At 37.3% G+C, this 25,162-nt stretch overlaps 3 protein-coding genes across 4 annotated transcripts; 2 read left to right on the forward strand and 1 right to left on the reverse strand.

Moving 5' to 3' along the window:
* The first annotated feature begins 1,655 nt into the window (after positions 1-1,655).
* On the forward strand, positions 1,656-8,445 carry LOC104594198 (RNA-binding (RRM/RBD/RNP motifs) family protein). Of its 2 annotated transcripts, none has more exons than XM_010254385.3 (5): positions 1,656-1,961; positions 2,100-2,220; positions 2,441-2,666; positions 3,003-4,200; positions 7,882-8,445. In XM_010254385.3, the coding sequence occupies exons 3-5, from the start codon at positions 2,445-2,447 to the stop codon at positions 7,893-7,895; spliced, it is 1,434 nt and encodes a 477-aa protein (XP_010252687.1). In that variant the 5' UTR covers positions 1,656-1,961; positions 2,100-2,220; positions 2,441-2,444; the 3' UTR covers positions 7,896-8,445. The 2 variants fall into 2 exon arrangements, with proteins under 2 accessions (XP_010252687.1, XP_088755904.1); XM_088899778.1 differs by having other exon boundaries at positions 1,663-1,961; positions 3,003-4,722.
* Positions 8,446-10,939: 2,494 nt separating this feature from the next.
* On the forward strand, positions 10,940-16,539 carry TRN1 (tornado 1). Its single transcript, XM_010254382.3, has 3 exons — positions 10,940-12,959; positions 13,169-14,412; positions 14,984-16,539. The coding sequence occupies exons 1-3, from the start codon at positions 11,459-11,461 to the stop codon at positions 16,397-16,399; spliced, it is 4,161 nt and encodes a 1,386-aa protein (XP_010252684.1). The 5' UTR covers positions 10,940-11,458; the 3' UTR covers positions 16,400-16,539.
* Positions 16,540-16,670: 131 nt separating this feature from the next.
* Positions 16,671-19,116, reverse strand: LOC104594197 (Calcium-dependent lipid-binding (CaLB domain) family protein). The gene is made up of 2 exons (XM_010254384.3): positions 18,673-19,116; positions 16,671-18,535 (listed from the first exon to the last, which is right to left on the reverse strand). The coding sequence occupies exon 2, from the start codon at positions 18,224-18,226 to the stop codon at positions 16,919-16,921; it is 1,308 nt and encodes a 435-aa protein (XP_010252686.1). The 5' UTR covers positions 18,227-18,535; positions 18,673-19,116; the 3' UTR covers positions 16,671-16,918.
* Between the last annotated feature and the right edge of the window lie 6,046 nt (positions 19,117-25,162).

Here is a 25,162-nt window from a genome sequence, read left to right on the forward strand (position 1 = left end):
GCAACAAATTTTGATTATTAATTTAATATTAATTAATAATAAATAAAATTATTAACTTTTTCGGCTTTTTCCGTGCATCACACGAGTCCCCGCTAACTATGCATTACGATTAAGCAAGCACGTGGTGTTGTGTTGTGTTGGTGGTGGTAGAAAGCATTCGAAATACTATGTTGTCCATTCCATTCCACTTCCACGTACTTAGCCCAAAAAAAACCGTTATTTAACATACGTCGTTAGCAAAAGAAATATGGCATGCGGCAGCAGAACCACCCGGCTTTGCCGAACCGAATTACCCACTAAACCGGGAAAAATCAAGGTCAATCAAGGGTCATTTACTTATACACCCCCTCTAGTTTCACGTCGTTGACAATTAAGGGGTGGTTTATAAAAGACAAATTAGATGGTAGGGTTTAACAAATATGCTAAATTATAGGGGGTGTTTAAATAAATGATCCAAAAGTAACAAAATAAAAGTAGATTAATAAATGTTATATTTGAAAAGATAAATTACTTCTCGTTCTATTATATCAAATAATATTTTTTCTCTTTCTTTTTTCTTATTTTTTAAGGCGGTTCTGAGTCTGAAATCCGATTTGAGAAACCGATTAAAAAAAATGTTTGTAGTCACGGGGTTTGATTTATACGGTCAGTAGTCACTATTGTCCATTGCCAACTACCAATATCAATAGAGGGGAAACTGTTACCCTTGTTTTAGAACCACTAGATTGGAACCTTTTTTAAGAGATATACGTGGGCTTACAATCAACACTGTAAGTCTGTTACCATTGACCACGCTTATTGCTTATTTTGTGGTCCTGTCATACACATGATATAGGCTGGCAGTTTAGAAGTATCACACTATCACACATGGTTGCTAGGTACGTACGTCCATACGATCCACCGGTAGTAAGAAAACAAATGGGAATCTACAAAATTATACGGTTGAGGTGGGTATTAGCAGCAAAGCCAGCTATCACTTAGGAGATATATCCAAATCAAAAGCCATTGCCTAATGCTGTGCACTGTGGGCCCTAAACTAAACCTTGAATATCAGAATATGAATGCCACTTGAGCATTTGATGTGTATATTTATTAACACAAAAATGCGCATTCTTATCTGTCAGTTGCATGGTAAAACGTTTGCATATCAATATCAAAACATTAAACAGGGCCCACCAACAATGGAGGATCTCTACCAAGGAGATGATCTCGATCATTGATTTCTACTGTGGAGTTTAGAGTTTTGATAAGAAAAATTCTCGTATATATTCACGATTTTTTTTTATAAAAAATTCCATAAATCCCACGGTTGGAAAATGTTAATCCGATGGAACAAAGTAACTTATCTACCAAAATAAAATAAGCTTTGGATTTGAGTCCACAACTCACAACCTTTCTAAATGTGACACGTATTCAGAATTTACACTGTGCTTTGTGTCCTAGCAATGGATACTGGATACTGGAACTTACGTATAGAAGAAATGTGGACGAATGGACGAGAGAAAAACATCAAACAATCGCTTCCGTGCATCAGGAATCTAAGTTGTTTTATTTGGTAGTCCAAAAACTAAAAAGACAAAAAAGAGAGGAAAATGAGAAAAAGAAAAAAAAAAAATGAAGAAAAAAGACACTTTATTTTGAAATCTCACTCAAAATCATCGTCATCCATCATCTCCATTTCTTACACACCAGAAGATCGCAAACGTCTTCCTCCCTCTCCTCTCTATTTATATTACAATTTACAACTTCTCAGATTCGAAACCCAACCATATACATCTCCTTTCTTTTCTGTATTTAGTGTAAAATTTCATTGTATCGAACGGAATTGGAAGAAGAAAGAAAGAGTAAGGCAAAAGGGGGGCCTTTTCGAGGAGGATGAACACGCCCTCTGTTCTTATTATGCCTCCTCTCAGATCTTAGATTGCTCGGATTTTTCACATCCGATTTTTTTTTCCTAACCGGTGAGATTTAGAGTTTGTTTTGCTCCGCATCTTTCTTCTATTTATCTCTTGATCTTCGTTCAACGAGGTTTTATTTCTGATCTTATTGGATTTCATTTCCTTTTTTTTTCTGTTAATTTTATTTGCTGGATTTTTCAGGAATATTGGATTTTGGGCTATTCGATCCATGAAGGATCCGATATTACTGAATTGAATTTGAGAGTACCCATTTGATATCTGATATACTATTTGCCGCTCTCTGGGTAATTCCTTGGATAAGGTACGCGTCTTCTTGTTTCATTCATTTTTATCTGCATTTTAATCTAGTCGGTTGGATTTCTTTGTTCAAAATAAATTAAATTTTGTGGTTTTTGATTTATCTCTTCCTGAATTATCTGTTACTAGTTGGATCTGATGTCCATATTTCATTTGTGTATTGCTAATCTTTTTGGTTGGGTGTAGAAACAGAATTGATAAGATAATCTGGTATGTGATTGTAGAAAAATGGAATCGGATCTCGGAAAACTCTTCATAGGTGGAATCTCCTGGGACACAAATGAAGATCGTCTCAAGGAGTATTTCAAATCTTATGGAGAAGTAGTGGAAGCTGTGATCATGAAGGATAGGACCACAGGTCGTGCCCGTGGTTTTGGCTTTGTTGTCTTTGCCGACCCAACTGTGGCAGAAAGAGTTGTTATGGAGAAGCATACTATAGATGGTAGAACGGTAAGTAGATTGTTGGAAATCAATCGCGTTTTGATTTTTATAGAAAAAAGAAGAATTGCAATTTGGGAATAACCGGTAACTTATTATATCTCTGGCATTTTCATTTCAAAAGTTTAATTCTAAGAATTCGATTCCTTAATCTGATTCCGAATTCCATAAATTTCAGTTGAGGATTCATCCTCCCGCACACACATTTATGAATATATATGAGAACATTTCTTCTGTTTCAAGCTTTCAATGTCTTACCTGGAATTAAAGCATCTGATCCTTTCTCGGGCTTTAAAATTCTTGGTATATCTCACGGGTAGTTTTCATTTTTTGATTCTGAATTCTCAGGTTGAAGCGAAGAAGGCTGTTCCAAGGGATGATCAGCACATTCTGAATAGAAACAATGCTAGCATTCATGGATCACCGGGTCCTGCCCGCACTAAAAAGATATTTGTAGGAGGTTTAGCATCCACAGTCACCGAGAGTGACTTCAAGAAGTACTTTGAGCAGTTTGGGACAATCACAGATGTTGTGGTAATGTATGATCACAACACTCAAAGGCCAAGGGGCTTTGGATTTATCACTTATGATTCAGAAGATGCAGTAGAGAAAGTGTTAGTTAAAACATTCCATGAACTGAATGGTAAAATGGTTGAGGTCAAGAGGGCTGTCCCTAAAGAGTTATCTCCAGGGCCCAGCAGGAGCCCCTTAGGTGGATATAATTATGGCCTGAGCAGGGTCAATAGCTTTCTTAATGGCTATACTCAAGGATATAATCCGAGTTCAGTTGGAGGCTATGGAGTTAGAATGGATGGTAGATTTAGTCCAGTTGCTGGTAGTCGGAGTGGATATCCATCATTTGGTCCTCCTGGTTATGGAATGGGCGGCATGAATTTTGAGCCAGGACTGAGCCCAAGTTATGGGGCAAGCTTTGGTACTAATATAGGTTATGGACGGGGATTGAGCCCTTACTACAGTGGGAACACAAGTAGGTTTGGTAGTCCTATTGGGTACAATGGAAGTAATGGAGGGAGCGGTTCTCTTTTAAGCTCAAGTAGCCGGAATGTGTGGGGAAATGGGGGGCTTGGTTATGTCTCAAACTCTACAAGTTCTAGTGCTTACATGGGCTCTGGTAGTGGGACTATTGGAGGTGCTTTTGGCAATAGTGCAGCAAATTGGGGTTCTTCTCCTATTTCGGCTCAAAGTGGAGGGAGTTCTTCTGGCTTTGCCAGCGGGAATCTTGGTTATGGAAGTGGTGATAGCAGTTATGGGTTGGGTGGAGGAGGGTATGGAAGAAACAGTGGAACTAATGCTGCTACAGCGTCATCATATGCTGCATCAAGTGGTGGTTATGATGGAGCTTATGGAGACTTCTATGGTGGTGGTTCAGTTTATGGTGACCCTACTTGGCGGTCTGCAACTTCAGAGCTAGAGGAGTCTGGCTCATTTGGGTATGGTCTCGGCAGTGCAGCTTCAGATGTTACAGCTAAAAGTTCTGTGGGTTATGTTGGTGGTTATAGTGTTGCCAATAGACAATCAAATAGAGGTACGAGATGAGATATCTTTGGCTTGATGATGTGTTCTTATGATCTGTTTTAGTTTTGTCTACACTGAAGACATAGACATGAATTGAGGATATTTTGTTATTATTAAACACAAAATAATTCTAAGTTTCCTACCTCATGCATATAGGGCAAGGTTATTAAACTGGACATTCTTTGGTCACCCCTTGGTATTGCATGTAACAAAAACATCATGGTAATTGAAACCATCCAATCAATATTATTTTTGGAGCACATACTGTGGCCATATTTACAATCCTAAAGCCCATTAATAAGCAACTAAGGTTGGAATCCATCATCCATGCTTCCATTCCAACAATTACCAAATGAAAGAAGAAAAAGAGCTAAATTGGATGAGATGATTATACACTTGAACTGGAGCTCTTTCAAGGTCATGCGAACCCAGGTTGTGCAGATGACCCAGTAGCTGAGATGGTCACTCAGAAACCCTCCGCATATGGAGGTTCAGGATCAAACCCACATGAGTGGAGGCTTTCCGTGGTAAGGTTAGTTAACCTCACATGTACCCCTTCTCTGTCCCAACCCCTTAATCCCCCTGTAATGTGTAATATGTCATACCCAAGCGCCACTTGTATGCCACTAAACCATGGCTCGTGGAGTGGATTAATGATCCTAAGCGCCACTTGTATGCCACTAAACCATGGCTCGTGGTGTGTTACTTTTCATCAGACTTCATTTTTAAGCGCAAATGTCTTCCAAAATACGTACTGATTTCTTTGCTGTGTGTTTGTAAGTTATGCTTTACTTTTATGATGTTTCATTATTCATCTTCTCTACATTTTTACTTTTGGAAATAAAGACGGGAAAAATTGGGTAATATTGGCATAGACACAGTCCTGAATTGGTTTCTAATTAAACAGATGTTACTTAACTTTTTGGCTTGAACTGACAAATGACAATTATTGGACCCCAAATATGAACCCATGTTGACCAAAATAATTAACTCCGTCAGATGTTATATAGGAAAAGCCTAAAAGGACATTTTCTTAGTCTGTGCATCTTGCAGTCCAAAGAGAATTAAAATATAAGGTGGTGATTACTCTTCTGGTATTCCTGATATTTATCAAGTAAACTCTTTTTAAACTGGACCCACAATGAAGTGGGATGGTAATGAGAAAATCGTACTAGGGTGAACGTTGTGGGAGGAAAAAGGAGAATTAAGGGTCTGAATTATGAGGAGGTGGATCTGAATAGAAAAGAGGAGAAGAAATAATGAACTTCTAGAGATCTTTTAAACTGATTTCTATCAAGCAAAATCTTTTAAACTGAACTCTCAATGGACTAATTAAGTAGGATATAAGGAGTAGTAAGGAGAAAGTCCTACTAGGATGAACATTTTGGGAAGAAAAAGCAGAATCAAGGATCTGAATTATAAAGGGAAGAGATTTATATCTCAATGGAAAAGAGATAGAAAGAATAAGATCACACTGTTATCCACAGGCAACTTAGAAGCAAACTTTTATTCCATCAATTCCACTCAAATTCCAATCACAATCAATGACTCTTTTTATAAATTAAGTGGGGTAAGATTTCCTTTTTGCAGATTCTAATTTCAACTTGGAAACTGAATCAAAACCACTTTTAACTACTTCATGCCTCTTTTATTTCGGTCTCAGTCCTGTTGGAGCTTGTAACTTGTGTTGTTCCCAGGCTGCTTTCATTGGCCTGAGCTCTGTTTGTATGTTCTCTTTGTTTGAATAAAATTACCTTACCCTTTCCAAAAAAAAAACTCTAACAAACTGTCCTATTAAAATTAACTTATTTTAGAGACACCAGAAAATATTAAAAAATAGCAAATCATGATTTTACTATAAATTGCAATTAGGGGAATTACTATAAATAGTATGTCTGGAAGTTACTGCATGTAGCAATTTATATTTTTACTAGTTACAATATATTTCTACTTCTCTAGAAGACATAAAACCCTATTTTTACGACAAACAAATTAGATAATAAATTTAAGAAGCTCAAAAGAACTAAGAGTTCTTTCTCCGTAGTCAGTACCCTCTTATCTTACTTCCTTGCCTGCACCACACAAACTGATAAGTGCATGTTCTTTCCTGATAGAGGCTTATGTTGAAGTTATTGTAGGCTTGTAGCACTAGAAATGCCTTGTCAGTCTTAAAAAAAGCCATTACCCAATGTTGGATCCAGTTATCTGCCTTATCTGGGTCTTTGGAGGAGCAGGCTAGGTACTGTATATGTTTTTTATAGAAGTGGTCACCCTCAGACTTAATCTCATTATAAGGAAGGCAAACAAACAAAAGACAGAACTTGGTAGCAACTATATGAGATGCTAGACTGTATAGTTGCACTAGTATCCTAGAATTATTCTTGCTGAGATGGAATCAGTGTTTCAAAAGGCAAGTGCGGCGTATGCCTCGTGCCTCCAGGCGAAGCACTGCCAAAATGCCCTGAGGAATATGCCAGAGGTGTTGATACCTCTGAGGCATATGCCTCAGGTGCAAGAGGTGTATACCTCATACTGAAAGACAGAAAAAAAAAAAGAAAACAAGAAAGGAAAAAGAAAATAAAGGAAATGAAAGGAAAAGAAAGAAAGAAAGAGATGGAAAAAAAAAAAGAAAAGGGAAGGAAAGATAAGGGGAAAGAAAGTGGGCCTCCTCCCCCTCCTCCTTCTCCCTCTTCATCCCCCTCCTCTTAAGGAGGCTTATGCCTCTTGCGTTCTGAACTCTGTCTCACACCTCCAGGTAGTGGAGTGCCTTGCATCATGCATTTGCATTTTAAAACATTGGATGGAATCATAGAACTATGGTTCCATGTTACAAATGGTGACCTCTTACGTTTTAGTTTGGTGACCTCTTGCTCAAGTCTCCATGTTACAAATGGTGCACTAGTTTGTTCAACCTGATTATTGTTCTTTCTCTTTAGGCAGCTCAGCCTGTGCTTGAATTGATTGCAGACATTGTTCCAAAAATCATTATTGTATTGTAAATGATAGAGATAGTTAAATTGAATCAAATCATGACTCTTATTGTAAATAGAATTTACCACTTATATAGAAGATTAAGATAGTCAAATTGAATCAAATCATGAATCTTATTATAAATAGAATTTACCACTTATATAGAAGATTAAGATGATATAACCAAATTTGACTTGTAAGTCAAATAATTCACATATAATGGTGCTTTAACCTACATATGATGGAAAATAAACTCATTTTGTAGTAAGGGCTTTAAAACAACTCTCTCTTGACAAAATTAAATATAAACAGAAAAAAAAAATAAAGTAGAAAACTGATTCTTTGTCGAATTTATTTGAATTGCAGTGAATCACAAGAATCGTATAAATTGTAAGATTTATGAGTCAATTGTAGGATTCAAGCAAAAATCCTAAGAAAAGGATTTAGACACAAGATTCAATTCAAAACCCATGGGATTCATGATTCAAATCAATTAAGATTTTGATAATATTGATTGCAAAACATTGTCTTACCATTTCAGTTGCCAGGTTAAACTGTAAAAAGGATTTGGTTCTAGAAAGTCAGGAAGTGGGATGTGTAAAGGTTACATACTCCTTTTGTTTTATGCCGAGTAATTACTAATTAATTGCTCTGGTTTTAGTAACCATTATGCTATGGTATATTGTGATATTTACTCATTATTGGGTGTTTCTTGCTTCAGGAATTGCTGCGTAGGAGGATCATTATTTCGATATCACGAGGATATTGTAGGTGAAGGTAATCCAGTGAACCAAGTAAACGACTGTGAATTTCGTACATCCCCCTCATTAATATATTTAAGCTAAAAAGAAATTGATTATCTAGAGCTAACTGGAGTGGCTATTTTGAAGACGCTGAATTCAGAAAGAGCAGTTACAAGGAATTTTGTGTAAGGATTGAAAAATTTGAGGTTTTTTAATTAATTTAGGATTTCTTATTTGGGTTTGATTGAGATGTAAAATCAGCTTGCGGGATATATTCAGAAAAGAGTGATTCCAATCAATGTATCGTTCTTCTTTGGCGATACACAAAGACAGACTCTTTTTCTTTTTAATTTCTTTCCCCCCTGTAATGTCTCAGGCAAAGTTGCCGGTTCTTGTCAGGTATGTTTTCTTTCATTTTTTTTTTTTTGGGTTTTGTCTTTTTCAGATTGTACCAGAGGTTCTGGGTGATTACTAGTGTGAAACTTTTGAGGGTTACCCATCTGGGTCCCAAAGAATAAGTTACGAAATATTCTGATTCATTTCTATGGGATACATTGAACTTCTTTCTACAATAAATTTAATCTTCACTAGTTTGGGGCAATGAAAATGCAAAACTGCCACTCAATTATTGTATTTTGCTTTTTGCTTGAGCACCTTTTGGCTTTTGATGACTTGAACTGTCTTAATTGAAATATTGTTGTTCTGATAATTTTCCTAGGTCAGTACTAAGCTGTAGAGTTGTAATCTAAAATCTTGTGTTCCTTTCACATATCCAAAGGTGAATAGGTTGAGACCTTGAAATGTTCTGCTGGGAGCTTAAATATATTGTTTTGAAGTCACCTGGTGGCAATTATATCTACAAATAAAAAATGGGCGTGAGGAAAAGAGACGTGGAGTAAATATCCACCATTATTCAATTGATCCAACGTTAAGAAGGTCGCAGTCATCTGATTGGAACCCCCTCCCTCTCCCCTTGTTCATTTTTATTTTGCTCTATTGAACATTGGAATTTTTATCTTCCATAATTGAGGATCTGTAAGGGTTATCATGGGTTTTAACCTTAGGCTGTGTTTGGTTTGAAAGAAAAAGGCTTCCCTACCTTTCCTTTCAAATTTCAAACCAAACACAGCGTTCGGTAACCTTAAGTAAAGCAACAGGGGTTAAGTGGTCCATTGTCACGTCACTGTGGGGTGTGGAATGTGGATGAATGGGCACTTAATTATGAGCTTCTTTTCATATGGAATCCGAAAGTACCCCATCTCTTCTCCCCGGCCGTGTGGGTCAGAATATTGTGTATTTGTTGTGTAGGCCTACTAAGGATTGACTCTTGGCTCTGTGTCAATGGGGTATCCCATTTTGTGGAATTTGACTTGTGGTTGACCCAGCAATGATTCGGTTGTGACCTGCATCCTTTTGAGCACCTTACTAATGGATATGTTAAGAGGAAGTTATATTTTTTTGTGAAATTTCTTATTAATTTTTCTGTTCCTTATTATTTTCTGTTAACCCAAACACAGCCTAAGCTAGTACGGTTATTATTTTCTGTCAAGCTCTCTCTTTCTTAATGATTTTCCCTCAAATTCTGTTTCTCAATTATTTTCTGTTAAACCAAATACAGCCTAAGACAAATGCTGAACTCCGCAGTGCTGGGAAGTGGGAAGGGCTCTGTTAAACCAAACACAGCCTAACTTCATTTCATCTGCAAGAAAGGGGGGCAATGAATGAAGAAGCAACGACAGTTTGGTCAATTAGAGGAGTGCACGGGTGCCTAGTTTATGGGCTGATTACCCACTCCGGAGTCCGGACTGCTGAGTTCTGACTCCCCTCCCCAGCTCCGTGCAACTTGTGTGGGCTTGGGTTGGGCTTTTGCCAATTTTTAATGGTCCCGGCCCAAAGCCTGATCCTGAAGCACAAAAGCAGTGTAAAATGTTAATTCGGGTCAAATCATTTATAGCCTGCCCCAGCCCGAACATTTCTGGGCTAGTCTGGCCCTTATATATATATATATATATATAAAGTAATGGACCTGAAACCTGGCCTGGGCCTATACTTGTAGTTCAGGCCGGTTTGGGTCCGGGCCCAGCCCATGATCACTCGTATTAATCCTAAGAGAAAGAGAAACAAATAAATAAATAAATAAAGGAGGAAGGAGACTTTTAAAAGAAAAGTTCTATCTACCATTTTTCTTCATTGGCTTTTCTTGGTTTCGATGCTTTTAATCAACCATAAGAAAATACGAAGGGCAGGTCTGTCAAAAAACAATTAGGTTGAATGGAGAACCCACATAAATTTGTAATTGAGGAAAATCTGCACAAAAAGTTCGATTCCCCAATGTAAATTTCAATTTAATTTTGATTATTAAGGATCTCGGTTCTTGACGCAAAGGAGCATATACCAATTTCAAGTGACGAAGTAACCATGGGACTCTGGTCACCCTACTCGAATAAACTCCATTACACTGCAGTTGGAAGCAACCGAATCTTTATCATTTGGAATTTCCGCTTGACCCAGTTATGATTCACACTCACCGGATGCATCTTGACCGCCAGATTTCCTCATCTTTCTGATGAAATGATAAGAAAGATCAAGCCCGTTATATAATCACAAACATTCATCAAATAGCAAATGTGTGAAGAGTTGAGTTTGTAGTAGTAGTAGTAGTAGGATCACCCAATATGATTTGAACTACAGCATTCAAATGATGCACCAAACATGGGAAAGGGAAACTATTAACCCAATGGCCCAAATGAATGGGTATGCTTAGATTAGGAGGAAAGAACATTCTGGTGCTCTTATTTAGTTCATTTAATAAGCTCAGTTGCACAATTGACAACCCATAAAGACAAACCATTTAGTGATTTCGTCACCTGCACTAGTTTGCTTTTTCTGCTTTATATTAGATTCTGTATATCGATTGTTCCTGCCAAAGTTCAAAGTTCCAACGGAGAAAGTAGGGAGGAGGAATTTCTTCCAAAGTTCAACAACCCAAAAGTAATAAAGGAACAGGCTCCATTATCATATTGTTGTCCAACTTATCGTCTTTCCAGCTTAGTGCGTTCAAATGATCCTGTGTATCAACTAAACATCAAATAAACCATTGGCAAGTAATTGCACCAAAATCTAGCTGTTCAGTGAGTTTCATCCTTCCGTTTAAATAGCCATTTTTTTTCTTGGCCAACATGGGGCCTTATGCCTCCTCTATATCTCATTTGGTATGTAGAGTTTTACACAAGTATGAAGTGCCAATTCAAGTATAACAAGAAGCATAGCATAGGCCTTCACTTCGGAATGAAGGAAAGTATTCCTCTCAAAAGACAGAAATGGAGATCAGATACCAGAGCTAAGTCCATTCAGGATTACCATTGTCAGTTTCAAGATGTAAGGGTCATTTTAAGCCATTCTACTCAATTGGGTAGTTAGACATCAAAATAAATTCGTCCATAAAGCACTAGATAGTTCATGGATCCTTAATCCTTGAGTTCTAGTCCATCAGTCTCCCTTCTGTAAAGAAATACTCTCCATTCTCCAGTCTAGTAAAGATTTATCAACCGAATCATGGCATCCATCCAAAACCTACACGATCTCCAATGGGCTATGCAAACAATCATGTCAGAAACTGTAAATCTGCATAGCATTTCATTCTTTCTTTCTCAACCCAATTCAAACTGCTATCAAGAAACAGAGAACTCCATGAACATAAGCATCTCAGCAGACATCAACAGTCTAACATACTTCTCTGACCTCCTGAAAGTACTTGGAGTGGCGAAGAAAACCCAAATATTTCTGCGCAACTTGGAGTTCCATGGAGTCGAATGGGAGATGCATCAACTAAGGAACCTCCATGCTTTGCTCGAGAAGAACTCCAATATAAAGCTAACTGTTTTCCGGAGAAACAGATTTAGCAGAGAGTGTTTATTGGAGTTATCAGAAATGCTGAAGAAAAATGAAGGAATCAAAGAAGTAATATTCTCTGAGTCAGGTATTGGCTCTGCTGGGGCTGAGTTGCTTGCTTCTGCTTTGAAGCTGAATGAGAGCTTAGAAGAGTTGCAGATATGGGAGGATTCAATCGGGTCAAAAGGAGCTGAAGAACTCTCAAATATGATTGAGGTGAATTCCACCTTGAAGCTATTGATAATTCTTGATTCAAACCCAATTACAGCAACTCCACTCATCTCTGCAGTACTAGCAAGGAACAGGAGCATGGAAGTACATATTTGGAGTGGAGAAAAAACTTCCAAGGTGGTCGAATTTGTGCCTGAAAACAGTGCACTTAGAATTTACAGGCTAGATCTTTCAAGTGCTTGCAGAGTTGCTTGTGCACTAGGGTGCAACACAACAGTCAGGTCCCTCGATATGACTGGGATTCGGCTAAAATCTAGGTGGGCAAAGGAGTTTCGGTGGGTTTTAGAACAAAACAACAGCCTCGAAGAGGTGAGTTTGTCTAAAACTTGCCTCAAAGACAAGGGAGTCATGTATGTTGGAGCAGGTCTCTTCAAGAATCATTGCCTAGAAAGCTTATACCTTCATGGGAACTGGTTTGGCGGCATAGGAGTAGAGCATTTACTTTGCCCATTGACCAGGTTCTCATCTCTGCAATGCCAAGCAAACACAACTCTGAAATCTGTAACTTTTGGAGGAGGGAAAACAAGAATAGGTCGTGATGGAATAATGGCCATCTTGCAGTTGTTGATGACCAACCAGAGCCTGGTCCAGTTTGGAATTTATGATGATGAGAGCTTAAAGCAGGAAGACATCATCAAAATTTTCAAGAGCTTGGAAAGGAATGCTACTCTGCGATGCTTGTCATTGCAGGGTTGTAAAGGTGTTGAAGGAGAATTGGTTTTGCAGGCAATAATGGAGACATTGCAGGTTAATCCTTGGCTAGAAGAAATCGATCTCAACAGGACACCTTTGCATAATTCTGGGAAGACAGAAGAGATCTACCAGAAACTAGGCCAGAATGGGAGGATGGAACCAGAAACAGATTTGCTCAAGGACATGCCATTAACGGTATCAAGGAGTTGTAGGGTCTTCTTTTGTGGGCAAGAATTTGCAGGTAAGTTAATTTCTAAGGTTGGATTTCATTCACACCTTAAATCAATGTTGAATTAGCTGCTTTATACTGATTAAAAGTAGTTGATAAAATTTATCTCTATTGAATAGCCGGTTTGTCTTGCAATTTCTATTAATAATTAATTTTATTCATAATTTTTTAATCTAAAAATAGATAAAAAGAACATCAAACTTATAAAGTCTTGCTTGCAGGGAAAACCACACTTTGCAATTCCATATCACAGAACTTTTCTTCCTCAAAGCTTCCTTATTTGAACCAGGTCAGAACAATACTAAGCCCAGTTGAGCAAGCTGTGAGAACAGTAGGAATCAAGATCAAAACATTCAAAGATGAGGATACAAAGATTTCAGTCTGGAACCTAGCAGGTCAGCAAGAGTTCTATGCCCTTCATGATCTCATGTTTCCAGGGCAAAGGAGTGCATCATTCTTTCTTATCATATCTAGTTTGTTTCGGAAGCCCAACAATAGGGAACAAAAAAGTGCAGGAGAGATAGAAGAGGACCTCCTGTACTGGCTCAGGTTTATTGTTTCAAACTCAAAAAGAGCTGGTTTACAATCCTTTCTGCCAAATGTGACTGTGGTCCTCACCCACTTTGATAAAATTTCCCAACAATCAGAAACCTTGCCAGTTATCATACATTCAATACAGAGACTCAGAGATAAATTCCAAGGTTTTATTGAGTTCTATCCAACAGTATTCACAGTTGATGCAAGATCATCTAGCTCTGTGAATAAACTCACTCACCACATTCGAAAAACTAGCAAGACAATTCTCCAGAGAGTACCTCAAGTTTATGACCTTTGCAATGATCTGATTAAAATTCTATCAGACTGGAGGACAGAGAACTACAACAGGCCAGCGATGAAGTGGAAGGAATTCTGTGAGCTGTGTCAGGTAAAGGTCCCTGCTTTAAGAGTCCGATCAAGGTACAACAACTTGCAGAAGGTGGACAAAAGAAGGCGGGCTATTGCAAGGTCTCTTCATCACATGGGAGAGGTTATCTTTTTCGACGATCTAGGTTTTCTGATCTTAGATTGTGAGTGGTTCTGCGGGGAGGTGATTGGCCAATTGATAAAATTAGATGCTGGAAGGCAGAGCTCAACAGAGAAGAATGGATTCATAAGCAGGAAAGAACTGGAAAAGATCCTTAAAGGAGCTTTACAGAGTCACATTCCAGGAATGGGTACCAAGGTTTTTGAAAATTTGGAGGCGAGTGATCTAGTTATGATGATGCTGAAGCTTGAACTATGTTATGAACAAGATCCTGGGAATCCCAATTCTCTACTTCTAATCCCATGTATTCTTGAAGAAGGTAGGGGACGTACACAGAAATGGCAGATAAGCACATCAGATTGTTTTTATGCAGGGCGACATCTTGAGTGTGATGATTCAAGTCACATGTTTCTTACACCTGGCTTCTTTCCACGGTTACAGGTAAAATCTGATGCTTATTTCTTGTTTCAAATTCAGACGTATAATATGTTTGAGTAAAACTGTAAAATTACCGCCAAAAAAATTAAGCAAACCAATCAAATAAGATAAACAAATTATGAAAATAAAACATTTCAAAAAGAAAAAGTATTTATAGTATAACATTTCATTTGAGAGAGAATTTCTTCTTTATCTTAGATTTATTTTGTCAAAGCATTTCATTAACACTTCAGCTTGCATGCTATGTTCAAGACTCCAACCTTATTCATAAAGATCATATCCCTGCTAAAAAGTGGCTATGTCATTGGCATATTTCTGTTGATTTGATATTTTTCCCAGTTCTCTCACAAGGCGATCCAATTTAATGATATACAAATACAAAATTACCTTAGTTTTAAAGGAAATTCCTTATCTTCACATTAGTACCCTTTCAAATGATTCTAGTTACCTTACATTATAACCAATTTGAAAGCCTTTCATTTTCTCATATCTGTCAGCTCTGTACAACATTATTTCAATATGTATATAATCAACAGTCTTGTTTGCGGTTAATCTTATTTATTTGTGAACCCAGGTGCACCTGCACAACAAAATTTTCAAGTCAGGTACTCAGCATGGAGCAACTTACAGTCTTGAAAAATACTTAATCTCAATAATCATCAACGGTATCCACATAAGAGTGGAACTTGGAGGGCAGCTGTGTCACTACATTGATATCCTTGCCTGCTCCACTAAGAACCTCACAGAAACTCTTAGACTTTTCAGGCAGCTCATAATTCCAGCAATCCAGAGCCTCTGCCAAGGTGTCACCTTGACTGAGAATATTCTCCGTCCAGAATGTGTGAAAAACCTAACACCCCCCAGATACAGAAAAAGTCAATTTGTGTCTTTGCAACAATTGAAACAAACTCTCCTATCAGTCCCTGCAGATAGCATGTATGATTACCAGCACACCTGGGTTCCAGTAGCAGATGGGGGCAGGCCCATTTTAAGAGCTGGATTTGATTTTGCTAGAGACCTCCTATCAGATGATGATTTCCGAGAAGTTCTGCATAGACGATATAATGACCTCTACCATCTAGCTATGGAACTGGCAGTTCCAACAGAAAACAAAGCAGATAGGCCAGACCATCCAGTAGTTGGTGATGAACCTAACAGCAGAGTAGAACCAACATTTGATGGCATCGCTAAGGGAGTTGAAGCTGTTTTGCAGAGGCTGAAGATAATTGAACGGGAAATTAGAGACTTGAAGCAAGAGATCCAAGGACTAAGATATTATGAACACAGGCTCTTGATGCAGCTCCATCACAGGGTGAACTACCTGATAAACTACAGTGTTCAACTAGAAGAAAGAAAAGTACCCCACATGTTCTACGTTGTCAAAACAGAAAACCATTCAAAGAGATTGATTACCAATGTGATTTCTGGAATGACAGCACTCAAACTGCACATGTTATGTGAATTCCAGGGGGAAATGCATGTGGTTGAAGATCAGATGGGTTGTGAACTGATGCAAATTGACAACAGAGCAGTGATGTGCTTGGCCCCATACATGAAGCAGTTCATGAAACTGCTTACTTTCGCACTCAAGATAGGAGCCCATCTAGCAGCGGGAATGGGAGAAATGATACCAGATTTGAGCAGAGAAATTGCACATCTTGTTGATTCATCATCTATTTATGGGGCAGGAGGTATGATGGCTGCAGGTTTTGTGGGGGCTACAGCTATTGGACGAGTGGAGGGAATTAGAAATAGAAGCAGATCCAGGTCATTGGGTGGGGAAAGTTCCAGGGACATTCGACAAGATTTAAGAACCGCCCAGCAATGGCTTGTGGATTTCCTAAGGGATCAGAGGTGCTCAACAGGAAAGCAGATTGCAGAGAAGTTTGGCCTCTGGAGGGTAAGATATATAGATGATGGCCAGATTGCATGGATTTGTAGGAGGCATAGAGAGACAAGGGTAAATGAAGTGATTGAAGTACCTGTTTGAAACTGTGCAAAACTGAGATGAAGGCTAAATCATGAGAAGTAGATTATTATTCCTCATCTGTATGAAACTTGCTCTCTGACAATGATGTTATTATCTTATATATGAAGAATAGCTCAATACATCTTACATATTGATTTGAATACAGAACTTGATTATATCTGGTAACCTGGTTCTGGTGGTTTAGCTTAAATTGTCTTCAATACAAATTATTCAAGTTAGAATTTTCCCAAAACCCAAGTCAATACTTAACCCCACATAAATAGTAGTAATATAACAGAAAAGAAACCAGCTAATATACCATAGAAAAGAAAAAAATAAGAGATGGAATGACGCGTACATGGTGACTGCAGTTGCAATGAAATGGACAAACACTAACACATCAAGTCATGTTTTCACAACATCAAGAGCACCCCAACATTCAAAAAGAAAAGACCCACTATTTTAAGTATAGCACTAACAACTGTTTGATTCTAAAACCTAAAGCCATCCGTGTATCCTCACAACATGTCAAGCTAAAATTCAGAAGAAAGCTCTACTCCCATAAAACACTCTAGAGCCAGTGGTCTTCGGTGACGGGAATTTCGGATCAGAGCTAGAATTGGCATTCCCAGAATTGGTGGTTCCGTTTTCCATGTCCATTGGAAGCTTCATCTTCGCCAAAGACTCAGTAAATTGCTGCATGCTCTTCATGTACATGTCTACTATATCCTGTTGCACCACTGTTTGCTCTGGTTCAATTTTTATATTCAAAAGAGGTTGTGTAACTGAATTACTTGGAGTCCCAGCTGACGAATCACTCTCTGCCTCAGCAACATCTGCTCCTTTTTCCTTGAGAGGTGAAGTCAGGTCCTGGTTTGGAGATTTTGAGGTCCCTGGGGTATCACAGAATGATGTCGAGCTTGCAGGAATCGAAGCAGAAGGAGATCCGTTTGTTGAAACACTGCTTGGGGGAGTATCCTTCTTCTGGATTTCAACAGAACCGACACTACCCGCTGAGAAGCTTTCCACAACATGAATACTTATGTCAGAACTGAGGTTATTTTCGGTGTCTGAGGTGCTGAAACTCTCAGAGCTCTGAGGGTCCAAAGTGGTACATGAGATCCCAAAGTATTCCGAAACCATGAGATTGTTTTCATTCACAATTTTTGGATCTGGGAACTCAATCTTATCTAGGTCACTGGGGACAGACTCCGCTGAATCTTGCACAGGTGTAGGTGCAGTCAGAGATGTTTGTGGAGCAGGAATAGCCACGACTTCTGGTGAAAATCCACTGTAGGAGAGTGACAATTGCACAAACCCTGCTGGAGAATGGAAGAGATCCGTCGAGGAGAGTGAAAACTCTTGTGCCAACTTTCCATTGCCGATGAGGACATCCGATAGAGGCACCAGTACAAACCCAAGCAGCTGGTCTTCAAGATAATTTTTTACCCTGCTCAGCATCCATATCTCACATTTGAGGGAGGACTCTACAGTTCGAACTTTGAGTCGAAGATTCTCTTTGAAGACTGGATTCTTTCCTCCGCCGTTAATGATCTGAGTTGAAACGGTAGTTTCAGGATTGCTTGTCAGGCAGAGCTTGGCGTATACATCTTGTTTATGGTATATGCAGATGTTGTGGATATCCCTAGCCTGGTGTATATAGACTTCAAGAACGCCAATGAAGTCTTCCGAGTTAGCAACTGCACCTTCCTTTCCATGGACGCCAATTTTTCCGGTGAAACCATCACACGTCTGAGAGGCAAAACCGGATCTCTGGCTCTCTGGCTCGGCACCAACAGAGGAGCTCTTGGACAGAGACACAACTGGTTGGTGAGAATCCATGATCATAACCAACAATCAACACTCAAGCAAGCCGTAAGCAAAAGAAACTTGGATTGGCAGAAAAAGAAGGGAAGAAAAAAAAAACTGGTTCTCAAAATTTAAGGAAAAGAAATGCAAATCAAACTGACTTAGAATTTAGAGATCACTAACTCTTGGTAGTAGAACTACAACCCACAATTACAGTCAAACCAAGACTAATGTCTTGAACCCTAGCAGGAAGAACGAAAGACAGATTCTCAAAACCCAGAAGGCAGAAACACCAAAAATGAGAACTTTCAGGTCAATTACTTCAGAGTTCAGACCCAGGCACCAAACCTAAAAATAAGCAAACGCCATCAACAGTAATAAACAGAATCCGATAAAGCTAATATAACTTTCTTTAAAGAAATATCACCGTATCCAAGGGAGTGAAACAGGGGAAAGAGAAATCACAGTAACCCAGGTGGACTCACCGTGATCTATATGCAAAACCCATGAAGTTAAAATCTTGTCGAGTAACAAAAATGAACAGAGATTTAAAGCTGAAGGGGAAAAAAGTCGAGGGAGAAAGAGATGGTTTTTTTCTTTTTCTTTTTTCTTGCCTAGTTGCCTCTGCTCAGAAGTCAAACTGATTCCTGTGTAGTTTCCGTAGCAGCTTATCTAGATCTGTCGAGGACGCAGCTCGTGAACCGAGAAGTCCTAGCTAAGAATATGAAAATTCTCCCTTCCCTAATTATACCTGCAAATCCACAGAAGAGGAATATTATCAAGTTCTCAGCTAAACTCCCAGAGTTTGAACTGTTGAAGCCTGTCTGAAACCTCTGTTTTTGTGTATGTAGTGTGAACGCATTTATTGGATATTTTACTGAATTTTATATATTAAAGGGCGTGTCCTCTTGCTGCTGCAGATAAGAAAAATTATCCTTGAATTTGCGGATATAACTGTTGTCTTGTTCTCTCTGCAGTCTAGAAAGTCCAAGAAGTCCAACAAATCTACCCAGATATATAGTTTATTGGTCGCTAGTTTCTGCATTCTCTGTTTTGGAATTAATTTATATTTCATTTACTTTAAAATCTGATGAATATGAGGAGACTGAGCGCTGATGAGACCTAAAAACTTGTATACGTGGCCCATCAATCCAATAATGATCTGTCTCCTATGAGGGTCAAAAACCACATTATGAACCCCCACCAAAAAAAACTAGAGCACTCTCTTTTTCCTGAATTTTGTCTCTGATAAGGCTTAAATTATTTGTCTTCTTTTGGGTTTTAATAGAAATTATAACCAAGAAATGGGTAGATCCTTAAATTGCCATTTTAATTCTTCAGAGTTCAGAATGTCCTTTACTTCTATTAGACCATAGATTACAAAGAAACTAAAAATGTAGCATGTTCACATGCTGATTTTATCAAACACTTTGGTAACAATCCAAGCTTCCACTTGAGTTAAAAGAGGAAGAGCACTCTCTCTCTCTCTCTCTCTCTCTCTCTCTCTCTCTTATCTGCTCTATTCCTTATGCTTCTCCCAAAGTCTTGCATTGCATTTATTTTAATGTTAAAACGGTAGAAACTGGAAGCAACATTCAGGTGGAGTCGTTGGCTCTTACTTCAAAACTTCAAATCAATTGATGGGTCAAGAACAGAGTGAGCTTTAAGTATTTTTATGACAATATTTAAGACTCCAAACTCCCAACTAGACTTTTGGTGGGAAGATCCTCCTACCCAATGGCCCGTCTCCATTTTTCAACCCTACACCTGGCCAAAAAAATCATAAAAAAAAAGATGAAGTTGATAGAGATGGATTGACTTGCCCAGGGAAGAATTTAATTCATGCTTTGGTGCTGGTGGTTTTGGTATTAAAAGAAATAAAATTACATAAAGAAAGCTCGACCGTATTACTGCAGAATGGTGCAATTGAGCACTAAACTGTAGAATTATTAGCACTTGTGAAGAATTTTGACCGCATTACCTCCTGCAAGCTCTGGAACTCTGTCACCCGCATTACCTCCTGTCTTTCTGGCTTTTGCACCCTGTAGAATGATCAAGGCTAGGTAATAGAGACTGGTCATTTTGTTTTTCTTCAGAGTTTTTTTTTTTTTTTTGTTATTTCTCTCAAATGTATAAAAAAAAAAAGACTGGTCATCTAAGTAGAACAGTACCTCAGTACCTCACCGTGGACTGAAAACCCCTAATTTTGTAGCATGTAGTATCACGAGTCCGAATATGCTAAACAGGTGGCGAGGTACCCAAAGAGTTGCACAATCTCGTTGTTTACACTTCACACTTTCAAGCGAAAGCGAACATTACTCCATTTTTTATATGGCAAAAGAAGAGAGAAACAGAGAGTAGAGAAGAGGGGAGGTGATAAAAGATTAAAACGAAAAAGGTAGAGATGGAATCCAGAGTGGGATAACAGTAACCGTAGGACCCTTTTACCTTTTGTTAATTCACGTGCAGGGTGCAGCCGCCCACTCATATTCATTGGCCGCCCCTGCTGACTCCTGTCTGGCGTAGGTGGTGTTAATTGTCCTTTGATTATTTCGTAAATGCTTAGATACTAGATAGGGTTGGGTCCTCATTCCTTAATATATTGATATTTTAATTTAGAAAAAGGATAGAATGTTAGTCCCTTATCCAAAGCATCAAGTAGGGGTGGATTCGAGTCGATTGGAGCTGAATATTATCATGCTCGAATTTGGTTCGAGACTATTTTACAAGGTTCAAGCTCGAATTCGAGCTTGGTTAGAGTCAGAACCTTGAGTTCAAGTTTGACTTGGATCGGTTTATTTTATATTTTATAAAAATATTTAAAAAAATATTTTATAAAAATAAAAATTATATATAATTTTTTTATTTTATATTTAAAAATTAAAAATTATAATAATTAACAATTATAATATTTTTATTATATATTATTTTCTATAATTTTATTATATATATACATATACATGGATGGAACTAGTTAGCCAGCCATTAATGAAATTTTAAGCAGTTGGTAAGCTATAAATAAAGTTCTAACTCCCAAACAGTGTTTAAGCTTAAATGATAAGCACTTACTAAGTGTTTGATGAAAATTGTTTCTTTCAGGTATTTTAAAAATAATGTGACGGGCTAAAACGGGTAAGAAAGCTATAAGTGCTTTTTCAATAAATGTTTAATTATTCAAAATGGGTTTATTTCTAGGGGTTTATTATACGGTTCAAACTGCAAAACCGAATTTGTGGTTTGGTTTGATTTATATCTATAAATGGTTTGGTTCGGTTTGAGAATTTTCTAAATTGCGATTTACAGTTTCAGTTTGGTTTATTGAATTTTATAAACCAAACCAAACCATAAACCAAAATTTTATATACATATATATAATATGAATATATGATATATAAACATTATATATAATATATCTAAATGGAATGCATAAAATTATAAATATATAATGAATTCTCTATTTTATAATAAAATAATAAATAAAAGTTTTAAGTTTTAATTTTTAGGGGAGCTATTTGGGCTTTCTAATTGGGTTAAGCCCAAAAGAACCATACAATGGTCCAAAGTCTCCAAACCATATTAGAAACTGCACCAAACCATAATAAAATGGTTTAGTTTGGTTTGGTTTCCATACTAAAACAGTTTGGTTTGATTTAGAAATTTCTCAAACCATAATTTACTGATGGTTTGGTCTGAGATCTTCTCCAAGCTACACCGAATCGGATCGTAAACACCCACATACATACATACATACATACATACATACATACATACATACATACATACATACATACATACATACATACATACATACATACATACATACATACATACATACATACATACATACATACATACATACATACATACATACATACATAAATACATACATACATACATACATACATGCATACATACATACATACATACATGCATGCATACATATATAGTTGAACTGGCCTTAAATAAATTTTTATTCCAATAAACGCTTAAAAACAACCACTCTTAGTGAATTCTTAAAAAGGCTCAAAACTATCATTTCCAAGTTGGTAAACCTATATAGATTGACCCCTCTTGCTTGTAACCATAGGAGTCACCTTCCTTGGATTCTTAAGTAGCACTGTGAACAAAATTGATTGAATCAGATATACTTGAATTCAAATTTGATTTGTTAATATTCAGATTCGGAACCTATCTTTCATTAATGAATTAAACTAAAAATGAACAAAGTGTTAATATATCATCAATAAATTTAACTAACTAAAAATGACTGATATTATATATCATGACTAAGATGGATTGAAAATAACTTCTTTCTGTGATTGATTTTTGACTTTTTAGTAAACATACAAAATTCAAACCAACTATATATATAATTTTTTTTTGCAGATATAAACACATTTAACTAACTAAAAATGACTGATATTATATATCATGACTAAGATGGATTGAAAATAACTTCTTTCTGTGATTGATTTTTGACTTTTTAGTAAACATACAAAATTCAAACCAACTATATATATAATTTTTTTTTTGCAGATATAAACCTTTATAATCAATGTTCAATCATATTATAAAGGTCAAATTCGGATTCTTGATTGGATTGGATTCCAATTTGAATTTGGACAAACAAATACCCTTATTTAATTTTATCATTACATATACAATGGAAAGGGAGAAGGGGAGCATTAGGGATGTATGGTTTTTATCAACTGTGGGATGTGCTTTAATCAGTTCCCCTTAGTAAAACACTAAAAAGAAAAACCTGACCCATAATGAATGGGCCCTCAAATCCATGATCATAGGTGCTAGAGCCCCATTTTTCATTCACCATGAGCCTTTTTCTCTCATAAGTCCCTATTGAAATTAGTATATTGGACCAATCATGATACACCAACTCAGTTTGACAAGTGAGACCCACATATACATGGAGCTGACATGGTATATAATATCTGGCCCATCATTATAAGCAAAACCAGAAAAAGTTTAGCATGGGCAACCAAATAATTGCATCAATGAGTAGGGCTGCATCTCTGGTTGTCCCAAGTTATACTATTCCTCAAGTCTTCTGACTGGGCCCATTCAAATGAGAGAGAGAGAGGAATATGCAGTGGTAAAACATGATTTAACATTAATTTGATAGAAAACAAAGTTTTTTTTTTGTGTTGTGAAAAAAATTATTGAGTAAATGTACTTTTGTTTTTAAGGCTGCGTTTGGAAATGATGAAAATAAGTGTGAATGCAAATATATAGAGTATAAAACGGTTTATATAAATTGCAAAGTTGGGTTAGTTTTGCACTGACATATTTAATTTCTTACCAAACAGACTTTTAGTTGTAATGGATGCAAATATCAATTTTAATAAAGCATATGCTTTTTTTATCAAAGACTCACTTGAATGCAAATTTACTTCTTTTTTATTGATGTACTTTTACATTTTATTATCAATGTAAATATGCATTGATCTGTCATTTGTCAATGCATAAATGTAATGTTACCAAACACAGGCAAAAGTGAACCAGAATGCAAATTTACCCTGAACCAGAATTACACTCCATTTGCATCATTTCCAAACACAGCAACCTAATGCTTAGTTTGGAAGGAGTACAAATACAAATATATAGAGTGCAAAACCTTATATTTTTTATGTATTTACACTGTATATATTTTTATTTGTACTTTTTCTAAACTGAGCCTAAGTTACTCAAAAAAAATGTACATTTTAAATTTTAGAAAAAAACAAATAAATATTAAGAAAAATCATATAATATGTTAATACTGCATTGCCATCCTCATCTAAGCCTTGTCCCAACCATATGAAGTGAGGCTGCATGAGTCCTGTTTGACCATTCCGTTATGTTCAGTGCCACTTTCCATCATATTGATATTATATTTACTGGTTTTCAAAAATACGAGACCGAAAATTTGAAAATTTTTATTTTAATATTTATATCTAAAAATATTCATATTTACATATTAAAGATGCCCAAGTTCCAAAAGATTTTGTTTTCTAAAACGAAAATGTTGACCTGATTTAGGATCTGAAAATATAAAACTTTTTAAATTTGGAAACCAACCTGGGCCCAACTCCAACATAAGAACCTGGGCTTGGGCTCTTCCCAAATGAGGTCAAACACCAAGTTTTCCAACCCAAGCCCAACTTCAGTGAAATCCAATATAACTCAAATTGGGCTTGAGCAAGTTTGGTTGTGCCTTGGCAGGTTGGTCAGGCTTGAAATCCATCATACTCATATCCTGCATTTTTATATTTTTATTTAGACTTTTGTTCATGCATTTTTAACTTAATATGAAGTAAAATAAAAATATATATAAATATCTAATACATAGATACATATTGATGGATCAATTTTTTGTGCTAAGTACCTCGTCATTTGGTCTCCTTCTAAGTGGTCGATGACTCAGAGGCCGAAGTTAACTTTTGCTAAATGACCTGGATGCCGAGTTGGGAGGTGGACTAGGTGCCAAGCTAACCAGGCCGAGCTGGGGCAGGCTAGGTGCCGAGCTGACTAGTGGCGAACTGGATTGATTGTTGAGCTTCGTAATTCTTTAGAGACCTGTAAGGAATCAATGTCAGAGGACCCGGGGTGGCTAACCCGGTGAGGTCGCTCCGATGCTTAAGTCAGTACTCTCATAGTAGATTGCAAAGCTAAAAAATCATAAAGTATGAGAGATAGAATATGCTTACTTGCCCCCCCTTATGTCATTGGGGTTGGTGCCTTTATATAGGCATTGTTTGGCTTGGGCATCATGCACCATATCTGAGATTTTCGAGAAGTCGTCTAAGTGGTCCGAGATTCCCTAAGGTAACCACCATGCACGTTGACCACCCTCTAGATCGTTCGGCACGTGGACCAACTTCCAAGGATCGTGGGAGTGTTTGGATATGCATGTCAAATTTGTCAGCGAGCACGTCTTGCAAGTTGCCAGGTCGGCGCATGTGCCAGGTCGCCAGATCG

The sequence above is a fragment of the Nelumbo nucifera genome, chromosome 1 (assembly GCF_055504915.1).
Source record: "Nelumbo nucifera cultivar China Antique chromosome 1, China Antique-T2T, whole genome shotgun sequence".
Lineage (NCBI taxonomy): Eukaryota > Viridiplantae > Streptophyta > Magnoliopsida > Proteales > Nelumbonaceae > Nelumbo > Nelumbo nucifera.

What these genes read in the sequence shown, in the direction of transcription:
- LOC104594198 (XM_010254385.3), top strand. Translation starts at nt 2,445, where the DNA reads ATGGAATCGGATCTCGGAAAACTCTTCATAGGTGGAATCTCCTGGGAC. An exon ending in ATACTATAGATGGTAGAACG is followed by an intron (nt 2,667 to 3,002) that starts GTAAGTAGATTG and finishes CTGAATTCTCAG; the next exon opens with GTTGAAGCGAAGAAGGCTGT.
- TRN1 (XM_010254382.3), top strand. Translation starts at nt 11,459, where the DNA reads ATGGCATCCATCCAAAACCTACACGATCTCCAATGGGCTATGCAAACA. An exon ending in TTGTGGGCAAGAATTTGCAG is followed by an intron (nt 12,960 to 13,168) that starts GTAAGTTAATTT and finishes TCTTGCTTGCAG; the next exon opens with GGAAAACCACACTTTGCAAT. An exon ending in GCTTCTTTCCACGGTTACAG is followed by an intron (nt 14,413 to 14,983) that starts GTAAAATCTGAT and finishes TTGTGAACCCAG; the next exon opens with GTGCACCTGCACAACAAAAT.
- LOC104594197 (XM_010254384.3), bottom strand. Translation starts at nt 18,226, where the DNA reads ATGATCATGGATTCTCACCAACCAGTTGTGTCTCTGTCCAAGAGCTCC.